Here is a 21,974-nt window from a genome sequence, read left to right on the forward strand (position 1 = left end):
CACAAGCACCCCATGGTTGCCCATCAACCAACCATGGCTGGGCCACGCTCACCCCACCCTGCCCTTGCCCCATGGCTGGGCCATGAGCACCCCATGGTTGGGTGCCCATCGCCCTGCAGCTGGGCCACCCTTGCCCGATGGTTGCCTGCAGCCCATGCTGCCTGCACCCCACTCACTGCCTTCATCCCACGCTGCCCTCAACCTATGGCTGCCTTCACCCCACCCTGCCTTCACCCCATGGCTGCCCTCACCCCACCCTCCCATCACCCCACGCTGCCCTCAACCTGCGGCTTCCTTCACCCCACGCTGCCCTCACCCCATGGCTGCCATCACCCCACCCTGCCTTTGCCCCACACTGCCCTCACCCCATGCTGCCCTCTACCTACGGCTGCCTTCACCCCACGCTGCCATCAGCCCACCCTGCCCTCGCCCCCCGCTGCCCTCGCCCCATGGCTGCCATCACCCCACGCTGCCCTCGCCCCATGGCTGCCATCAGCCCACCCTGCCATCACCCCACGCTGCCCTCGCCCCCCGCTGCCCTCGCCCCCTCTCCCCCGGGCCGGGACCCCCGTCGGGGCGGCCGCTGCCGGAGCCCGGGGGCTCCGCGCGGTCCCTGTGCCCGCCCGCCCCGTCCCCTCCCCGTCCTCCCCCGCCTTCCCCCCCGAGGGCGGGCGGGGGCTCCAGCCCCGGAGCAGCCCCGGAGCCGCCCCGGAGCCGCCCCGCCTTGCGCAGCGCTGCCGTCCCCGGGAGGCACCGGGGCTCCCGGCCGGGCTGGGGCGGCGGGGATGCGGCTCCGGCGGCCAAACGGCGGGGTGGGATGTGCGCGTCCCCGCCAATCGCTGGAAAACCGAGCACCGCGGGTGGGAACGTCCTGTTCCTCCACGGCTTAAAAGCTCAGGCAGCGGTGCAAAAAAAAAGAAAAACCAAAAACCCAGCGCACAAAACGGAGGGAAAGCAAATTTAAGTAGAAGTGCAGCTGCCAGAGGTCTCCCGGTGAATAACAGCCTGGGACCGAAACGCTCTTCCTCACCTCGGCGGGAACATCGGCCCCGGGCAGGTGAGTGCGCCCTGGGCACAGCTGGGCACAGCTGGACACAGCTGGGCACAGCTGGACACAGCCGGGCACAGCCGGGCACAGCTGGGCACGGCCAGAGCTGCTGGGTGGGCCAGCGCCACTGCGGGTGCGGGAGAAGGACCTCCGCGGTGCGCAGCAGGGCTGGCTCGCCTCCTGGTAAGGGCACGAAGCTGAATATTTCTTCTTTCAATTAAGGATCGCAGTGGCTTCGCGGCTGCAAGCTTCCGCATGGGTTTTGTATTCCCACCCCGGGCAGGGCACGGGCTCCTGGAGCTGCATCGCTCGCGGCGTGCGCTCCGCAGGTGCAGCCGTGAAGGAGAAGACCCCAACATCCCTCAGTTAATGACCGGGGCTCCCTGATTAACGCTGTTTCGCCTCTCTGCTGGGGGGAAGGAGGCTGGCCAGGTCCTGGTGAGGGGGACGAAATGGTAAATTTGACAGCGTGGGGTCCAGGAGGGTAATTCTTCATTTCCTCACACTTTCTGCTAGAATGTACTTGCCGTCATCCCCCTGGTGCTGCTGTAAGTAGTTTTGGGGACGTGCCCAGGGAGCCAGGCAGGAGAAAACCTCCCGGGGCAGGAGAAGCCCAAGCTCCGTGGGTGGTGGAGAAATCGCCGAGGGGGTAAGACAGCGTCATGGGCCGGGGGACTGGTGGGGTGGGGTGGGCTGGGAGGGAGCGGGCGGCAGGGCAGGGAGCTGGAGGGGACCCTCCTGCCCGGCTTGGCGGCCGGAGGGCAGCGGCAGGGCTGGCAGGCCGGGATGGAGTCGGCCGGGGAAACACGAGAAGCAAAAAAATGCAGGAGTGTCTTTTATTTCTGCTTTATGTCAGCACAGCTCCCGGGTCGCTTTCCATGAGGCATCCCGAGCTGCTTTCCCTGCCCTGCTGCTCCAAACCGGCAGCTCCCCGCAGATCGGCACCCGGCTGGTTAACCGTTTCGCAGCCACGTTCCCCGTTTTCTCCGTACCGAAGCTCCGCTGTGTCTGCCACGGGGCACGTTCGCTCTTAAAAAGTCACAGCATCTTTTAAGTCAGCCGGTGCGTCACTACGGGGCTGTGCAAGAGGACCTCGACCCCAGGGATGGGTTCTTCTGCCCAGAGGAACAACCCAAGCACCTTTCTTTCTCCTTCAGGGCTCACGATCTCGTCTGTTTGACTTCAAGGCGTGGAGAAGCAGCATTGGCCGCCGGAGAGACGGCATGGCTCACAGCCAGCTGCCCAACGACTCCTGGCAGAACGGCTCAGCCCCTCTCTTCACCGGCCTGGACCTCCTCCTGGAGCTGAAGCCCCTCTTCATCCCGCTCTACGCCACGCTGGTGGCGGTGGCGTGCACGGGGAACCTCTTCCTCATCCTCCTCATCGCTCTCACCAAGAAGCTGCACTGCACCACCAATTTCCTGATCGGGAACCTGGCGGTGGCCGACTTCATCATGTGCCTCGCCTGCGTCCCCCTCACCGTCTCCTACGCCTTTGAGGTGCGGGGCTGGCTCTTCGGGATGTTCATGTGCTACTTCGTCACCTTGATGCAGGCCGCCACCGTCTTTGTCTCGGTGCTGTCCCTCACCGCCATCGCCATCGACCGCTACGTGGTGGTGGCGTACCCTGTTCGCAGGAGGATAAGCCGCAGGTCCTGTGTCTGCCTCGTGGCCTGCATTTGGTTACTCTCCATCATGGCCTCTGTTCCCACGTCGCTGCACACCCACTACTTGGATCTCAACGCCATCGGCCACGACATGATCATCTGCGAAGAGTTTTGGAAGCACGAAGAGAGAGAGCGGCTGCTGTACTCGTGCTTGATGCTCCTCTTGTCCTACATGCTCCCACTTCTGGCGGTATCGGTCTCCTTCTGTGCCATCACCTACCACTTGCAGAGGAGGAACGTCCCGGGCGCTGCCTATCCCTGCCAAGACAAATGGACCAAAACGAAGCAGAAGACCTTCCGGGTGCTCACCGTCTCGGTGGTGTGCTTTGCTATCTGCTGGCTGCCCCTCCAGGTGGTGAACTTCATCAGGGACATCGACGAGGAGTTCACCATCCTGGACAAGAGGTACGTCAACGTTATCCAGGTCTCGTGTCACCTGATTGCCATGAGCTCTGCCTGCTACAACCCTTTCATCTATGCCTCCCTCCACGACAAGTTCTGGTTCCACCTCAGCAGCTACTTCTACCGCAAGAAGAAGAGCTCCAGCATTACGTCCTGCAAGGCTTCTCGATTCAATACCTGCTCCACCCTGGCAGATGCTCCTACCGGCATCTCGGATAAGATAGCTTTGCAAACTAGATTCTCTTAACTGAAGGACCCCAAGAGATCAGTTTTGCTTTTGGACCTTTGCTTTAGACTGGACACAGGAGCTGGGTGCTGGTCGTGGTGGTACGCGTTGTACCTGGATGCTTTGTTCTTTGGGGAAAACAAACCGGTGCAACAGCAAACACTGCAGCCAGGCACAGGCGGAGTAATTTGGAGCAGGACGTACCTGCTAGCCCTCGTACAGACATGCTGGAGCAGCGGTGGGTGTTTCCACCTGGCCCAAGCCAAGAGATGGCTGGAAAGACGGGAGCGTCAATTAAACAACCGTTGCTTGGCTCGTTGAAACAGAACAACGGATGAGTATCCAGATTAACGACCGGACACGCAACCAGCCTGATGTAGTTCTGCATAAGCCTCAGTTTTCAGAAATGCCTCCGCATCGGCATGGTCACAGTCTGCCGCGGTTTCTGTGCTTGCTCTCTGCACCGCGGAGCGATGCCTGAGCCACATCCCTGCAAGCGCCGGGCCGCACAGCAAGCGCCGCGTGCCGGGGCAGGAAAGCGGCGGCTGCCTGGGCCGAGCAAGCTTTTACAGACCTTATCTCACGTCATGGCTGGGTACGGAGTATATACCCTGTATCTTGAACCATGGCTGGGTATGGGGTACATACCCTATCTCTCAAACCATGGCTGGTTACGGGGTATATACCCTATAGCTTGAATCACGGTTGGGTGTAGGGCGTGTACCCTCTATCTCCCATCATAGCTGGGCGAGGGCGTATACCCTCTGTCTCGACTCCTGGCTGGGGATAGCAGGCAGCCGGCGCTGCATTTGGAGCACAAAGACTTCTCCCCACAATTTATTTAGGAGGTGGGTCAGCTTCTAAGCAAGACAAACACACATCGGGTGCATTTAAAAAACTCTTTGGAGAGTGTACGTCTTCATTTTGTAGGATAAAGATTGTTCCTAAGCAACAGATAGCATTTGCTGCCTCTGGAAGAACACCGGCTCTCACAGGTAGCAGGTAAATTGCTGTGCATTTTTTCTTTTAAATTGCGGTTCATTGGCGAAAGGACAATATACATTCAGAAATGTGCATTCTTCAGTCGGAGACCGTGTGGGAGCACGCGGCCACCGACAGCAGACGGCTTGTTTTGAATGGGGGCAACTTTCATAACCCGCTCAACTTTCTGGAGAAGCCACCTCTGTAAGCTCAGTCTCAATTTCTCCAGCGTGCAGCCAAACACGGCAGACGTAGCCGGGCACATCAGTGAAATTATTGCTGTTCTTTGCAGCCAGGGAGGACTCAAGGGGATGGGGCAGCCAGAAAGCTCTCAGGTGATGTGATTGCTGGGGGAGATGTCTCAATCTCCACTCTCAGGGTAGTTTAAGATCGTATACGTCCACGTTCAAGCTCCTTGGGTGGAGGTAGGAATCCTGCCGAGGGGCTGCCCTAACCCAGAGACTGCCGGGTAAGGGGTGGGTTTGCTTCTTGGCCGCTGCTTGGTGTCTCTGGATGCCTGGTGCATCTGTGGCCCATCAGCCGGGTCCCTGCAAGCGGCACACCAAGAAGGCACCCTCCCTTTGCACCCAGATGCCCAACTCGCTCTTGACCTCTTGATCTCCCAGGAGGAGCCTTTGGGGACAGCCCACAGGCACCAGTGGCACCATAAGCACCGAGTCTCAGGGTCACAACAGCTGCTGGCCACCCAAGGCCTTGCCCTGGGCTCACCGTCTGCTGCTGTGCTGCGTGGGGCCGAGCCACGTACCGCCCACTGCTCTTTGTGCCTGGGGACAAGACTTTAAAGCCCCTGGGTGGCATGTCCTCACCACCGCATGAAAGCTCTCCGTGGCGTTGGCCATCACTCACGCTTTCAGAGATCAGCTTGGCTTCTGCCGGTGCAAACACAGGATCCCTCATCCGCTCTCGTTATGCCCAGGCACGAGCTGCTGCCCGCTCGCCTTCCTGCTGAGACCTTTACGATGGTCCTAGAAGGACCGTGTTATCTTCTGTGGTGCAACCAGTGGAGACGGGGACCCATCAAATGCAAATGCAAAATCCCCGTCAACGACGTGGATGCTTGTGCCCTCCATTGCGTACCTGCAAAGCAGCCAACTCTGTTTGCTTCTCGCAGCTTTCCCGTGGCCACGCAGGGTTGTGCTCGGGGCAGAGGCTGGGTCGCTCGATCGCTCAGCCGGGAGGAGCAAACCCACCAGAAGGTGCACTGCTTGTCCTTCCCTCTAATAAAGGCTTAAGAAGCTCGGGCTGTGTGTTTGCATTGATTCGAATCCAACAAAAATAAGCTGTCTTTGACTGCAGCTTAATCACATCCCAGGAAGCCGATCAATTTGGACACGTTTATCTCTGTCGCCGTCACTGGCAGTGGCAGATCCTTGGGCGTCAGGCTGAGAGCAGGGCTGGAAAAATGAGGCCGGCTCAGGTTTTGGGAGAGCTCTGCAAAGCAGCAGCTCTGGCTGGAGAGAAAAGGTTCGACGTGCATTTGTTTTTTAGCGAGGTGATGACTCAAGACTTGCTTTCATTCACTTTGATTTCTCGCCACAGTGCTGCAAACACCCGGTGTCTGTTTATCTGAAATCTGCAATAGCAGATAATTGGTCTCTGGGGCGAGGGCAGCCTCTGAGCCGCTGCCTTCTCGCTGCCTGGTCAGCCCTGCCCCAGCTGAAGGCTTTGATCCCAGAGCAGGCGATGAGGATATCCTCATGGGTTACACGGAGCCGTGGTGGCCGCTGCTGCCGGCAGCGCCCTGCGTGCTCAGGCAAGCGTGGCTTCCCAGCCCCGCGGCTTCCCCTCCAGCCGTCCGCCTCTCGGTCCTCGCAATGTTTGCTAGCAAACCTGCTTCTCACTTTTGCAAGGTCGTTGCAGCCTCAGCTGAGCCAGTAACCCCCAAACCCTCATCCCCCCGCTTGGGTCGCTGCCTCCCGGCCCCTGCTGCTGCAGCGCTGCCAAGGGCTCTGTTCCAAAAGCTGCCAGCAGCAGCTGTCTTAACCTCGCAGCCTTGGCTTGCAGGAATGGGATGGCTGATACCAACAGCCACCTTCCCCACCAGAAAAGCAGCGCTCAGGCACAAGGCTGGGACACTGCCAGCGCCGGCAGCGAGCCAGAGCAAATTACAGAAGCTGCAAGGCGAGGTGAGAAGTGCCAGCGTTGCAGGAAAAGGCACAACCCCGCATCTCGGGGCATATTCTCATGCAATAAAGTTGCCTGTTAACGACATAAAAACCAAACCGGTACCAGAATGTCAGCAGGCAACACAAAAACCTAGCGAAGAAAATGGTAATGAAGTTTAAAAGCCGTTTTTAAATGCTGGTGTATATAAGCTGGATTTTCTCAGGGGTGAACTATGGGGGTTTCCTATTCAATAGTGCAAATTCCAGATGATTTCCCAGCATCGCTTTGAAGTCCCCAGTGCTCTGCGGCATCGAGAGGAGCTCTGAGTGTCTAAGGATGGGAACCATCATCCCATCTGCCACAAGCCTTTTTCTCCATTTAGCATTTTGATAGAGGCACCAGGAAGGCACAAAATTGCCTGGAGGTACTAAAAGCATTTCTGCCTCTTGCAGCTTCATCGGGAAAATGGACCTGGCTGGTAAGACCCCCTAATCTGGGGCTGAGTGCTGGCCAAGGCGCCCTGCCTGCCCAAACCCAGCGGGAATTTCTCAAGCAAGTGCCGGACACAGCCAACACAAGCTGCCGATGGCTGGCACCGAACAGCTCTTGCCTGATATGACATTTTCTACCTTTAATTAGCTGGGAAAAAAAGATAAGCAAAAGTGATTAAGTCGCCCAGTCCCTTTCAATCACGCGGGGCTCGTGTTTCCCAACCGAGCTGCAGTCGTGCTGGTAAACGCAGAGGAAGCCTCTAAGGAGGGCGAAGCGGGTAGGAGTCAGCAGAGCGCTCGCGATTGCTTTTTTAAACCAACGTATTTCAAACTAAGCAGGTTTCTTCGCTGAGATTTTGACTCTCCCAGGGCACGCGGCCGAGGCGAGGCCGCCCGCTTGCCGGCAGCTCTGATTGCAGCCCCGTGGGGAGCGTTTCCTTGGGAGAGAGGCAGCACGGAGCCAGCGCCGGGAAGAGGACGGACAGACAGACAGATTATCTGCCCGGCTCCTGTTCTCCGGGCGGCTTCCACTGCTTTGCAAAGCTGAGCTTTTAGGGGTGCGGCAATCGCAGTTTCTCTGCCAAGCACAACTGCCTATGCATCAAGAGCAAAAGTAAAGGCCAACTATGTGAGGATTTTTTCGAGATCACTTCAATCATTGCTTGTTCCCATTGTATTCCGTAGCCAGCGTCAAACAGCACAAATAGGAATGCAAATGTGCCTTTTCGGCTCTTATTTTCTGACTCCTGTTTTAAACAGAAACGTGGAGCTCCTCACATCTATATTGCATCACGTGGCTTATTTTATTTTGCCACGTGGCTTGAAAGCTTTCTGCTACACAAGGAAAAACCACACAAATCCTTAAAAATGTGGAAAAGTAAATAAGTACGAAAAAAAAAGGCAGCGCTGCCGCAAAAGGGAGCTAACGCAGCCAGGGGTGTATCGATCCAACCTCGTAACAGATATTCAAACTAGTGTATGATGTGGTTTGGATTTGAAATATCCAAACGGTTCAATAGTGAGATGGTGTGGGGCACGGGTGGGGTGATCAGAGCGGGGTTCCCGGTGCAGGTGGGGGCTCCGCGGGGGCTCGGGTGGCCTGAGAGGTGCCCTTGGATAGAGGACCAGGGTGTCTCTTCCCTTCCCTTTCCCCAGTTCAGCTTTTTCCTGCCTCTCTCCTTGCAAATCGCAGGGCTGGAGCACTCCTGATCCCCTCCTGGAGCCTGCAGGGCTTCGGGGACCTCCCCTCCCGGCCTCGACCTGCCCCGGAGGGAAACCAAAGCATCCACACATCACACACATGCTCCGGGAGGTTTTCTTCAGCTGAGGCTCAGCTCAAAAAAAAAAAAAGAAATAGAGACTTGTCCTCAGTAGGAACAATTCTCTGTGCCAGGGGACCGTCCCCAGGAGGGAGGGAAGGGCGGCACGGGGCTGGGCACAGGGCACCTGGCTGGGCTGCTTCGGGTTGCAGAGCTGCCGGGAGGAGGCTTTCCTCGTGCGGAACACCCCACAGAAATCCCCAGGTCCCCATTTCACTTAGCCTACACGTCGAGCTAAGCCTTTCGGCGACCCTTCTGCCGCAGGAAGGGCTGTGGGAATGGTGGTGGAGGATCTCCTCCCCCGTGCCCAGCCTGGGCTTGCAGCAGGCTCTGCCTGCCGCCCCCTGCTCCTGATGCCAAGATCTTGCTAGCAAAGCCCGGGCATGCCTGCTGATAGGGGATTTTTATTTTTCTGCTATCAAGATGAGCAAATGAAGAAGCTGGGGACAAGTTTTGGGTCCTGCTGGGGCTCTGGGACCTGCACCCCAAAGCCGTAACAGATCCTCCAAAGTCACCTTGGGTGAATGAGGTTGGGCACCCATCACCAGATGGATGCTTCCCTGCTCCTGCTGTTGTTTCGAGGCAGAAAGAAGCTTTTCCGGACTTCATATGGTTTGTTTCCCCTGTGGGCTGAAGTGGTCTGGAGAACATCATCAGCGCGCAGTATTTAATGCTGCTCGAGGCTTTACGAGCCAAGCTCTCCTCCGGCTTAGTCTCAGGGCAAACAAGAGTGAAACCAAAATCTTTTTGACCTTTGGCTAAATATGCAGAGAAGACAAACCAAAGACCCTGAGCATTTGTGATGTAAAGTCTTAAATAAGGGATTCACTCCAGTGTCAGCCCTTATTTCCTTGCCCTGGTGCCCTGGGGAGCACGCACGGGGACTTCTCCCTCTTCAGCTACTGCCCAGCTGGAAAGAAACAGAGGCGCAGCTGGGACAGGCTGGGGCTGCTGCAGTCCCCGCCGGCTTCAACTGTTTTTTCCTTGAACACAAACCAAAAGAAACACAAAAAGGGAGAGGAGCAGCAATGACAGAAGATGCAGGTTCTGGTTGTGGTGGGGAAAGACCTGCACAATCCCAGCAGGAAGGGGGATTTCACAGAGTGGGGTTTGTGGGAGTGGGGAGCTGGGAATGATGCTTTTTTAGCCCTGTTCGGGTCTACGGACCTGGTCTGCTCGAGGTCTCATTTAAGATTGGGGGGTTAATGAAGCCGTTGTGGCCCATGGGATCACGGGTGGCTGCTGCGATGCAAAGCTCATCCCCGTGTCCATGGTGTCCCCAAAGGGGTGGCAGCCCATCCTCCCCTGGCCTTGTCCCCCACGAGCATGACGGATTCAACCGCCGCGAGAAAGGAAAAGAATCGGAGCACAAAAACGGCTCTATTGTGTTCTTTGTCCCAGAAATAGGCTGGTGTGGTAGCCACGGCCATGCTGGCGTCTTGGGAGTGCTGAAGGGTTGACGTTTTTGTGTTTTGTGGGAACCACGCAAAGTTTGCCATTCTACGTGCTGTTCACCTTCATCTCCAGGGGACAAGGACGTGGCCAGAGATGCAAACCTATTTCTTCCCAAAGGCTGCTGAGAAATGCAGGCCAGTTGCCTGCAAGTTTCTTACAGGAAAATAACATTCCGCTGTTTGTTCAAGGTCAGACAAGTAAAATGAAAAGAGGTCCCTCTTCGGCAGGTTCCTTTTCTTTTCTTATTGATTTCACTGACTGATAAAAATCCCTGTAATTTCAAAGTCAAATCAAGCCTCTTCTAAATTCGAGGTTGTATGAGAGGCATTTACTGCATGGGCAGAGTTCACAGATTCTGTGTTTTATAAAAATTTTATAACTATAAACAGACAGCAGACAAATCCAGAAAATGGAAGGAACAGGGGCAGGGTCCCAGCTCTTCCCTCGTGCGGGCTTTGTCTGGGCTTCCTACTATTTTCTCCCACTTAGTGTTAATTGACCTAAAAGGATGGCGGTTTTACTGCTCGCCCTGGGCTGTCAGTGCTCCTTCAAACCAAGGCACCGGAGGAAATCACCGGCTGTTATCCAGTGTCGATTCTTTCTCTCTTAATTTCCTCCCATCACAAGCTCTATGACTTCACTCTTAATTAAAACCCCTTAAATTGCCCTAAATAGCTCTTCTTGTCCTTTTTTTACTGACTTGGGCTCAGAGGCGCTAATGCAATGAGGTGGGTGGCTTTGAAAGAGGAGACCCACCACCTGTCCATTCCCATAATCTGCAACAATTTACATGTTTCATTAAATTATATATATACATATACCTCAATCCCGGAGAACTGATCTACAGGGAGTACGAGGTTTCCTCTCCCTGCTTCCAGACCAGACTAGAATTTGCAATTATTGAGCACCAGGAGAGCAAATCCCCACCCCCAGGTTCCCCGTTGAGATGTTTTGCTCATCTCCCCAGATTACCTGCAGGGAACAGAAAAATACTGTTTTGCAAGGGTGAGCTAAAACCCGAGCGTCTTCTGAGAATAAATTCAGAACCACTCCAGAAATCCAGTAGCCACAGTCTCTGATTCAGAGAAACTGGATATATAAAGAAGAACATAATTAGTTTACTTAATGAAAGTAAATTAGATAAACAGGTGATAAAAACATGTTTGAAGGCTGGTTCTGCAGACCTTTCCTCAAGAAGATACTGTTAGCTTTTGCTACCAGAAACCAGTGGGTATAAAAGGGAGAATTTTGTTGAACCATCCTCCGTTATTAAGGCTTCTGCCGAATATTCTGCCTCAGCACGTTTCCTCCGTGCAAACTCTCCTGTCGGTTGCAATACGGTTGATAGCCCAGGGCTCTTGCCAGCTTGGTGCTGCTCTTGGCCTCAGCAACAGCTCACAAACAGCCGTTGCCAGGAGCTGAAGAGGTACTAAATTAGCCAAAAGTTAGACAGCTAAAGGGGTTTTTTAATTAGTAGGAGAGTCTTGAACGCAGGGTACGACCTTCGTAAGCAGCGCTCTCTGCCATTCGCATCCTGCTTAAATGTTTTATCAGTTGATTTGGTAAAACTGTTGAAGACCTCCGGGTTGGGGTCTTTGCACATTGCAAATGCCCCATCAGTTCTCGATTGCACGTGTCTCAGCTACAGTTAATTTCTGTTATAGATAAGTATTTAAAGACCTCGTGATCCTCTTCTCTAATGAGATTTGGTGGCCTGTAGCTCTCCCATCTGATGGAACATGGCCCAGGAGCATTCAGCACCATCTGTTTTGAGTTGTCATTGACTTGGAAACTGGCGATACTGCATGTAGGTGGATTGCCATCTTCTTTTTGCTCACATGATCCTCCTTGAATTGATTCTAATTAGTGATTTTAATAGTTCAGGTATGTGACTTTAGCCTGCCTGTTTGGAGCTGGTCTGGTTTTGTCCTCCGTGCCCACCCTCCAACTTCCCCCCACCTCTGGTGACTTGGTGGCTCCTTCCTTGCCCTCAGGTACCCGGGATGCTGATGCTTCCCAGACCGGGTTGTTTGAGGGCACCGCCAAGGACCACCCTCCAAATCACAACCTTTTTCGCCAGCGCAGCCCCAGCACCGGCTTCGGGCAGGGATCTCTCAGCATCTGGCACGGAAGACCGACCGCGCGTCCTCCACAGCCTCCCCAAACCCACTCATTTCTCATCTCTCTCTGCCTGGGGCTGTTAAGAAAGTTGTTAGAACACTTTCCGAAGTGGGAGGGCACTGCCAACAGGGCTCCTCTTAACAGAAGCCACCAAAAGGGAAAATATTAGGAACAAACCTAAGAGGGATTTAACAATAGCAAGGGCCCAGGCTATTTAGCCTTAGCCTGTTTAGATGTCTATAGGTCTAAGAGGAAGATAATATTATTTATTATGGTGCCGTTCTTTAGAAAGCACTTGAGAGATTATAATTTGAAAGAGTTTACATACATGCGAGGTATTATTCCCATTATTTGATTACCATTCAGGTTTCTCCCACAGCTGCAAATGATGAAGTCCTTTGTCCTGCCTTTCAGAATAAATTGAGCTGTAGCATTAGCTATAAAAGTACATGAAGGATCACCGATTTTTTTTCACGTGTACTGAATCGCCTCTTGGAAATGTCCTCCTTTGTCTTCCAATCAGGCACAGCAAACAAAATTAGCCTGGTAATTTTCCACTGGTTTTAGCCCCCCTTGCTATGTTTGTTCTGTCTTGATGTCATCAGCGATGAACGCAATTGCAGTTGACAAAACAGCCAATAAAAGAGAACCTCCTCTGCTGAACCGGCTTCATTAGACAAATTTTGTCTGTGGAGGAACTTGGCTGGAAAATGCTTAGGAGATGTTGATTTATTTCATTTTATTATTGTTTCCTGGTTTATTAAAATAATATTATGACTCTAGCCAGGGATCCCTTCGTTTCTGACTTCCTGGACAGGTCTTGCAAAACAGCTTTCGCATTTCTCCGTAAGCAGGGATTTCATGGTCTGTACAAACTGCGCCCACCTCCTTCTTCTCAGGTCTTGGTTTAAGCTGAAGACGTAGATATGCAACAAGTATTATGAGTAAACTAGGCTTATTTTCACTTCTTTTGGCTAAAAAAACAGTCACTTCAGCTCAGGCCTCCAGTAAAGGTGTTTTTTCCTGGCAGAAAGGCAGCTCTTCTCCCCAGTCACCTTTCCAAGGGGTCTCTATTCACAAACTTACTATTTTGAAATAAAAAAGGAAAGCTAAGGCAAGCAGCAGCAACAGAAGGGAAATACATATATCCCTCTGCGGGGGGAAGGAGAGCGCTCCTGGGCAGAGGTAATAAATAACGCAGGAACGAAGAAACACGGGAGCAAGCCTGGAGGGCAGAGGCGCAGCTGAGGGGGATTTGGATGTTTTGAAGCCTGGGTTGAAATATCCACCCTCTCCTTCCCAAGAAGTTTGGTGCAAAACCAGTGGTTGCCCAAACACGCTAGCAGATAGACACACTGATCCCTCTCCCTCCTGCCTAAGCTTTCTCCGCCGATGTCTGTTTGCTTAGCTGTTGTCTTATATTAAAGACTCTTCCCGGCTACGAGCTCCAGTTTGACTTTCTTATTAACTGCGAGCGCAGTGCGCTGCAGAATAAACAGCTCCCGTGCTCTCCTCCGCGCTGCGAGGGGAGAGGCAGAGGCCCCTCGCCCGGCCGAGCCCCCGAGGAGGCCCGGGGCACGTGGCCAGCCTTCCCCAGCTGTATGCCAGGCAGCAGATTTAAACACTTCTTTAACGTCACGCTCTCTGGTGATGCTCCTCCTGGTGGGAACGCTATTTGCCTTGGCCCGTTGTCCATTACGGTGGTGGGACAGGCAGCCGGCTGTGTCAAAAGACACAGCTTAGGGCTGCGATGCTCCCCTGGATGCTGAAAAAGTGAAGTGATGGGTCAGCCGAAGCAGGGGGTGCTCGTTTTTGAGCGATGGAGTTGCCCTAGCAGGGTCCCGTGGTGGCTGGTGCTGGTGAGGAGCTGCCCAGGTCCGGACAAACACAGTTCCCCCTTCTCCCCCATCTCTTCAGCTTGAAGCTCAAAGCCCCAGCCAACCCCAGAAGCGACTGCCATACATTTCCCAGTAACGCTAAAGTACCTGGGGCTCAGCAGAAGTCAGTGGAAAAGTCTGATGGCCAAAATCCCTTGGGGACAAGGTTCAGCTTGGATGAGAAGCAGTTAGCGACGGGGAAGAGATGGGAGGGCTAACGAGGCACCCCATCGGTTTTGTTTCTATTACATTGATTGCAGAGAAATAAAAATAGACCTGTCCCTGCTTCATTAAGTTATTACAGAGATGGAAATTGCTGCAAGATGGTCACACAACAGAAGTGAAGACCTTCCACAAGAGCCCCATCACAGACACGAGCTGACCCTGGCTTGTCCTGGTGCAAATCATCACGCAGATGAGCATGGTGCTGTCAGGCCCCCAGAGGTTTGCTCACTCCCAGAGTCCCTGGAAATAGCTGAGATGAACAATTTCTGCAGAAATAAGGAGTAATGGCTTCTTTCTAAAGATGAATGTGCATGCTGGATAGACAAGGATGCATGCGGTTGGCCTTAATAAGCAGTGGTCTGGTCCTAGCAACTTGCTGGAGTTCCCCAATACAGTCAGCAGGTTCAGCTGGTCCCTCCTCCCACTTTTTTGGGAGGCACAGACTATTTTGGCAGGTCCCCCACACATTGATTGGGGGATAGCATCCACTTCGGGATAGCAGCAGGGCCACGGAGAGCCTTGAGGAGCCCACAGGTGGGAGAGGTCCGGGAAAGGGTCCATCACAGCAATGACTTCTCACTGGGGCTCCACTGGACAAGAAGGGCTGTTCCCTCGTCGTTTAGGCTTGAATGCGTCATTTTGCTCTGCCAGAAATGAATCTCTGTGGCCTTGCATGTCTTAACCCTGGCCCAGGGAGGTCACAGCCTCAGGTCCTGCCTTCGCTGCACCAGCAATGCCAGCCAGGACGCGCGCTCCTTGGCCACCAGCACTCAATTCTTGGAGTCATTTCTCCCAATCTAGTGCAGGTGAAGAGGGAAGAATCATACATAAACAATAACACTTTTTGCTTCTCTTCGCAGTCCCCGGTTTCTAAGGCTTGTGAGGGTCCTAAGCAAGAGGCTCAGGCAGTAAAAGGGCTGGAGTTTCCAGGAGATCACCCCTAAAGAAGCCAGTTGGCCCCATTTCTGCTTAGCTGGCATCGTCAGCCAAATTGGCTTTGAACCATCTCACGCTGTCAAGCTCCTCTTCCAGCAATCTGCTCCCTGCCAGACCCTGTGGGGCTTGGCAGACCGGACTGCTCCCACTTCTCCAGAAATAAGAAGTAATTTACCGTGGGGAGAAACGAGTCATTCTTTCTGGTGGAGGATGCTGGCTGGGTCAGGCTGCCCGGGGGCTGCCTCGCCCACCGCTGCCAGCTCCGGCTGCCTTCCTGGTGCTCAGCATCACGCACCTCCCGCCTGCAGAAAGCTGCTGGGCAAAGTGCTGAGCTCCCTGCCAGCCCCAAAACACGCAGCTGGGTTGGTGTCCCCCACCCGCCTGGCCTGGTCCTCTGGTTTGTCCCCTCCAGGCACGAGCTCTCAGTTAATTGAATTATAAATCCTTTGAGGAGATGCTGTTATGCAGTGTTCGGCTGCAGAATAGGGATGCAGAGGGACGAATACGTTCAACAGGCACTAGATCAGCGATTGCCCCCATCATCTGTAGCTGCCCTGGTGCTCCTTAGAGTCACAGCTTTTCTTTGGGAACCATGGATGTAGGTACTCCTGAAATGCCTGTTACAGATCAGAGCTGTCACAGCCCAACCCAGCTCCTTACTCCCTAGGGCACCGCAGGATGACAAGAAACAAGTTGCAGACCGAGCAACACACTTAGCAAATCGATGCTAACACATCTTCGTTCCCTACCTCAAACCTCATTTTCCCCCATCAATATTATCAGTGTCATCTTTTCGGCAGCAAGCCAATATCTTGCCTTGACAGGGGGAACTGTGAAAGGGCCAGCACTGCTTCTGAAATCGTGATAAAACTCAACCATAATAGCATCTCCCACCGGCGCCCGTAATCCAGCAAAGCTTCGGAAGCAACTGGGATTTCAGACAGAGCTAAAGGCTGGGGAGGGACCTCAGGAAAACCTGGGATAGACAACACCTTCCATATAAGCACGTGGAGTAATTCAGGGATGACCAACTGCCATCACGTACAAATCTCAATGCCTGGTAATTTCTGCTTTTCCAACCCAGAGGGACCTCCAAGAGATGCTCAGAAACCAGGTGCACCAAACCCAGCACCACCTATGGCAGTTCCCAACCGGTTAATCCCATCTCCAGCAAGAACTAGCAAGGAACTGGATTTATTCATCTCATGTTGAAATTTGTAGGAAGAAATAGGGTTATCGCCACCTGCGTTTCCATGTGGTTTGTACCGTTCAACAGACAAAAAAGGCTTCACGCTGAAACTACACGGAGTAAGTGTTTTATCCCTCACTGGGTTAATAATGTGCTAATGGCTCGGCTGCGGACAAAAGAGACCTGCTGGGGCTTGCCGAAGGGATCTTAGGTTTCCAGGAGTTCAGGAAGAGAAAGTCAAACTGCCTCCAGAATAAGTTAAATATAGGTACACGTAAGAGAGGGGAGAGATGGGACTAAATCACTGCTCAGCTCCAAAATGAAGAAGGAGGTCTACAAAAAGGCTGGCTCCAGGACAGCCAAACGGCAACGCTGCATCTGCCTGTAGGGGAAAGACCGTCCCACGTGGCCTCGGGGTGCGAAAAGAAGAGCTTAAAACGTTCCGGCAGCTTTAGAAGATGCCTATTGGGGGGCAACGAGAGCTGCGTGTCTTCCTGCGTGCTCCAGGTACCGGTGGTGCCGGACGGAGGGGCTGGTGGATGGGGGGGGTGGTGACTCGGTGCTCGGTGAAGCCTGGTGGGAGAGGTGGGGGCACTGGGCAGGCGCTGGAAGCATGGGCTTTGGCCGAGAGGCTGCCGCAGGAAGCGGTTAGAGGGCAATTGCCTTAGTGAGGAATCAGAAAGACAAACTTTAAATATTTGTACTTCGGAGAAGCAGTTATTACCTCGTTTATCTTCCTGCGGAGACAGAGCCGCTTGGCTGGGGCTGGGAGAGGTGGTGCACAGGGCTCTGCGGCATGAAGCCACGGAAGGAAGAAGAGTTTGGTCAAAGCATCCACCAGAGAAAGGGGAAAAAAGAGCTTTTTTTCCCTTCTGGTTTGCCCTGATTCATGGATCTGAAGCCAATCTGACACAGGCAAGAAATTTCCCATTTCTTCTCCAGGCAACCTGAAGGTAGGAATTTACAGGGTTTTTTCCCCCCAGACCATATGGGAGTTGAACAGATAATGGGGCAGAGCAGCAGGGAAACGTTTTCACTTTAATGACACCACCTCTTGCCCTCTTTTGTCCAGGGGACCTAATGGAAACCATTGGCAAGCCTATTTTTGGCAAAGGTAACAACCCTGAAAGCACAGGCTGCAGCAACAGCGTGCGGCTCGGTGGCCGGGAAGCAAGAACGCAGTGCGCCGCTCATTAAGCACCGCTATTTTCACTTATGGCTGAGAGTTTTCTATTGTACTCCCAGGACTGAGCAAAACAAACAGTTATTACGGGCTCCTTATGTCATTATTTATTAAGTAACGCAGCTGAGTCACTCTCACGGTGGGTCTGCAGCGGCCTCGGCGGAGCCGTTGGCCGGGGCTGCTGGCAGGAGGTTGCTGTGGTTTGTAAAACTGCTCGGGCATCCCCAGCCGGGCGAGCGCTGTGGTTGCACCGGTCATGGTGCCACCGCAAGGGTTTTTAGCATCATCACTGTGTGAGCAGGAATGCTTCCAGCTTGTCGGGTGGCCGATCCCAAGCCCTGATCCATCTTCGCTCTTGCTGCATTTTTTGGGGAGGGTCCTAGTCTGAGCCTCTCTTACCCACTCTTTCTTTCAAACCCATCCTTTCACGCATCTTTATCAAGTAGCAGCCCCCTTTTGAAGCTGTTCCTTCAGTATTATTCGACTAGATTAGGAGGTTTAATTGCTACAAAGAGATTTTTTAGGTATGAAGGATGTCCAGTGGTACAGAGATACCTCCTCTTAAAAAAGAGGTCCTATGAGCTCCAGCAACGCTTAGCTTTGTGAAACTCTATTGCAAGAAGCATTTCCCAGGAAAAAAAAATAGTTTTTATAAGGAGTATACGCACATACAGCACATCAAATCCACCAAAAGCAGTTTGGCTTTCCCGAGCAGGTGAATCCGTAACATTGAGCTCAACCCGGTGAAGTTACTGCACTAAATGCACGAAGGCTGCCTTAACCGCGCCCCGGCACGCGGACCTGCCAGTACAACGTTACCAGATAGTTCAACAACAGCTTATAATCACAACCTGGGCATTTCCACAAAAAGGCAGCTATAGCAAAGATGTGCTTTGCAGAACTCACATCGTGCAAAGTGCTCTCGGCGTCCTCCAACGTCCTCGGGCACCCACCTCCTGAAAGCGCGGGGTTTCTCCCAGCGAGCCGAGGAAGGGGAACCTCTTCTCCAGAGAGAGCTCAGCCATTTCAGTTAAATGGATTTTCTTCTACCAAGCATTAACGATGCTTAGGCAGCGCCTGAGGTCAGCTTCCCCCATCTCACACAGGAGTCCTCCTCGGTTCTGCTTCATGAAACATTAAAAGCCGCATTCAAACAAATTGTAACTTCAGGAGCCATAAAAAGAAAATCTCTCCCCAGAAGAAGAGTTGGCTCAAAGCAAAGCCTTTTCCCCAGCCTCATTAAAGCTGCAATTGCTTTTCTTGCTACTCCCGCAAGACCCTCTGCTCACCTCCACATCCCTTTGGCCCCCGTCCTCTTCCCCCACCTCTCGCAAAGGACGCGGCGGAGCCAGCGGTGGCCGACCCCACACCATAGATGTTCTTTTTTTAAAAAGAAATGGGGTTAAAGAGCCGACAAAGATGAACGATTGCTTTTTCTGACAGCCGCCAGTTGGCAGAAGGAGAGAGCCCATCCTACATGGAGAGACTTGCCATACCAACGTTAAAAACGCAGCTTGTGTAAAACGCGCTCAACATCTCTTGCACCTTATGGAGAACAAAAACCCTGATGCGCAAAAGGTAACACAGGGCAGCCTTCTAACAGCGAGCTGGCTTATGCACTGCCTTCCCTTTCCCCATTCTTTCACCTGGTGAATTTAGGGCTCGGGACCCCCCTCAGGCACGGCCCCGGCCCTGGGGGCTCAGCCCTTGGCAGGGCTCACACGGGGCTTGTGGATCATCGTCTTTGAAACTCAACCTGTCATCTGCAGGCAAAACACCTATCCAGCACCTCAGCATCCAAATACCCACCTTGGTTTTATAACCTACGAAATAATATATAGAATAGCCTATTTTCATGCCTTGAACTTCTGCTGCTGCCTTGCAAAGCGGACTTCCTTCCTCCCCACCCCTGCTGCCTCTGCCAACGCTCAAAAGCCTGATTTCCAAAGAGCTGGGATAATTATTTTGCCTAATTCAAACAAGTCATTTTGTTTAACTCAAAGCTCTCAGCCTGTGCTGATAAACCCTCTGAGGGCTGAAACCAAAAACACTGCTGGTAACTCAGTAGGTGGCGATTTCCAGCGCGCACGTGGTCCCGAGCCGGCGTCAGACATCTCCATGTGTCTTATTGCTCAGCTCAGACCCGCGGAGTCCCACTTTCCCTCCGCCACACAGAAGGGGCAGTGGGGAAATGCCCAGGCCCTCGCTGGATCAGGCGAGCCGAAGGTCTCCACATGGATGTGACCTCTCCATCCACTGCTGGATCCTTTAGCAGTGGTGAATTACTGAAAGAGCCACAGCCGATTTATGAATGTACCTGTTTCCGTCTCATTACGTATTCCCCCTCCTCCTTAGCTCGCTGCAAGATGATTTTGAGAGCTCACATTTTAATTTCTTTAAGCGTAGCATGCTCTTGCTGCAGCAAATTAATGAAGATATCTTAAGCCCCAGTTTACTTTTCATTCAGTAAGTTTACCTTCATCCAGCTCCCGTAGCAGATGGCAAGAAGCTCCGTAATTATGCTCCACGGTCACCACGTCCTCTCTCAGAGAGAAATCTGGCATTTGCCATACTTAATTCTACATTTTTCCCCAAGCAGCGATGAGAGATGGGGTGCCTTGTGCCAGTGCCCAAAAACCTACGGCCACGTCACCCAAAGCACTGCCGGCTCGGCACCACCGCCCGGGGCTCTCCCACGAGCCGAGGATGGAGAGGGCTGGGAGACCCCCCCCAAAACCCCACAACCAAAGCATCACTTTTACTGCATTTTAATATCCACCTTTTGGGGTGATAAATAAGACCCGGGCATTCGCTGCAGCAGGGTCAGGGCTGTCCTGCAGCCCCTGGTTTGCTGCCTCTGGCAGCAACGAAGAGGGTGAGCCTGCAGCAGTGGGGCAGATGCCCCTCCGTGGTCCCACAGCCGCAGGGGGCCTGCAGGGGGTAATTGCTTCAGCCTCTGGTTAGATTCAGCCCATCCACGGGCTGCTGATTAGTATAATCATGTTGACAACGTGCAAGCAGCACCGCAGCGTGCAGGGTGACGGGCACTAATTTCAGAAAATGAGCGTGAGCACTCTTTTATTGTCATAAAGGTAAAAGCTGCGTCGAGCGGCTCCCGGTTGCTATAGGAACCCATCAGCCCGGGGAAAAGCCAAATTGCTGGACCCACACGGCTCCTTCGGAGGCGGCGGCGGGGGGCTCGTTCCGCTGAGACCCCTCCTTGCCCAAGAACGGCACCAGGGCAACTTCAGGTGGCAAAACGCAGCGGTGCGGAGGCGTTCAGCGCTGCGCTGAGCGCTGGTGCGGCTACCCGGCAATAACTACACTGCAGACCTTGTCCTTACGCAGCCCGCGACACCCCTCTCCAAAATTCGGCCTCTCTGGCATAGGTAGCTTGGCTCTGAGCTTTCATATACCTGGCTGGGAACAGCCTCAGCTCTGGGTGTCCAAACCTCTCCAGATGTTGTGTGCTGGAGGTGCCACAAAAAGACCATGGGCGGCCCGTTCAGCTGTACCTGTCTCTTGTAGCAACCTGAAACGCGGTGAAATCCATTCCCGTTGTGGGAGGGATCATCCCCAGTCCCCTGCAAACCTCCGGACACAGCAGCGAGGATGACTGAGGGTGGAGCAGGCACCTGAAACAAAGAGACGTGCCCGCGGTGGAGACGCGCAAGGGGCAGAGCCAGGATGAAGCTCAGCTCTCCAAAATCCGCCGTCTCGCTGCCCCAGGTTTCTGATTTCCATCCCTCCGCTCAGGCAGACGCGGAGAGCCGTGTTGCCTCCCAGCATCGGCCCCAGCCCTCCCAGTTAGCCCACCAACTTGCTGCAAACTGCTTTCCAGCCCCCCTCCTTGCACGCAAAGTTGCGGCATGAATAAGCCAATGTGGTTTTGGGGTATTTTTTTTGAGCAGGTGTACAATGCGATGCTTACCTACGGAACACAAACAGGTCCAAGGGTGAATTTTAGGTGGTGGATGGTGACTCCTCACTCGCTGCCTTTCAGCCAGCAACGTGCCAGTGTTTTCCTGTGAGCCCCAGTGCCAGAACAAAAGGAAACTGGAGCCGCGTGATAAATGAGGTCAAAGCCTAACGGAAGAGATAAGGATGAAGTGGCTAACGGAGAAACAGCTCTGCATCGTCACATATTCCACTGAAATTAAATTCACAAAACATAAAGCTGCTTTGAAGGAAAACCTTTAAAGAAAACCTGATGTTCCAGAAAATACAAAGACTTTGTGCGTCCGAAGCTCCGGTCCTACCCGTGGGACGGTTCCACGCGGGTGAGAGCTGTGCTGCCGCAGGCGCGGCACCATCCCCGCCCCACACGCGCCACTCGCTGGTGCTGAGCCTGCAGACGTCCCCGCGGAGCAGGAGCCCGAGGAGCCCCCGGGACTGCGAACGTTCCTGCAGGTTTTGCTCAGCGATGGATGCAGCATCCCGCCTCACCGCAGTGCCCCGGTCGGAAAAGCCTCCAGCCCCCCGCATGGGAGCGTTTGGTTAATTGTAATAGACTGGGGAGAAACAAGATCAGGTCAAAACTTGGGGTGCGGAGCCCCGCTGCCACGCGGACCTCAGATCTGAGACTAAAATCTGGATGAGAATTTGGCAGCTGTGCCAACTCCCACTGCTGACCAAAAAAAATATAATCCAGCTGCCAATACCCCTGCTAACCTCTGTTGTGTCTGAAATGAGGAAACCATGGGATGGAGGGACGCACTCAGTAAAAAT

The 21,974-nt window shown here is 53.7% G+C and overlaps 1 protein-coding gene and 1 long non-coding RNA gene across 8 annotated transcripts; one reads left to right on the forward strand and one right to left on the reverse strand.

Annotated features, from left to right (window-relative positions):
* The first annotated feature begins 697 nt into the window (after nt 1-697).
* On the forward strand, nt 698-12,568 carry LOC104020543 (prolactin-releasing peptide receptor-like). Of its 4 annotated transcripts, none has more exons than XM_087739835.1 (3): nt 698-1,057; nt 1,565-1,697; nt 2,206-12,568. In XM_087739835.1, exon 3 carries the CDS (start codon nt 2,272-2,274, stop codon nt 3,361-3,363), a length of 1,092 nt encoding a protein of 363 aa, XP_087595961.1. In that variant the 5' UTR covers nt 698-1,057; nt 1,565-1,697; nt 2,206-2,271; the 3' UTR covers nt 3,364-12,568. The 4 variants fall into 4 exon arrangements, with proteins under 4 accessions (XP_087595961.1, XP_087595940.1, XP_087595949.1 ...); XM_087739814.1 differs by having other exon boundaries at nt 699-1,057; nt 1,905-6,230; XM_087739823.1 differs by having other exon boundaries at nt 699-1,697; nt 1,905-6,230.
* Nucleotides 12,569-12,752: 184 nt separating this feature from the next.
* LOC148057006 (uncharacterized) lies at nt 12,753-21,280 on the reverse strand. Of its 4 annotated transcripts, none has more exons than XR_015700565.1 (4): nt 21,178-21,280; nt 20,762-20,881; nt 18,153-18,367; nt 12,753-14,735 (listed from the first exon to the last, which is right to left on the reverse strand). It is a non-coding gene; the product is annotated as an uncharacterized LOC148057006 (long non-coding RNA). The 4 variants fall into 4 exon arrangements; XR_015700564.1 differs by having other exon boundaries at nt 18,153-18,370; XR_015700562.1 differs by having other exon boundaries at nt 20,663-20,881.
* Between the last annotated feature and the right edge of the window lie 694 nt (nt 21,281-21,974).

The sequence above is a fragment of the Nipponia nippon genome, unplaced genomic scaffold (assembly GCF_047370975.1).
Source record: "Nipponia nippon isolate SJK-2023a ecotype South Korea unplaced genomic scaffold, ASM4737097v1 scaffold_10, whole genome shotgun sequence".
NCBI classification, from domain to species: domain Eukaryota; kingdom Metazoa; phylum Chordata; class Aves; order Pelecaniformes; family Threskiornithidae; genus Nipponia; species Nipponia nippon.

What these genes read in the sequence shown, in the direction of transcription:
- LOC104020543 (XM_087739835.1), top strand. Translation starts at nt 2,272, where the DNA reads ATGGCTCACAGCCAGCTGCCCAACGACTCCTGGCAGAACGGCTCAGCC.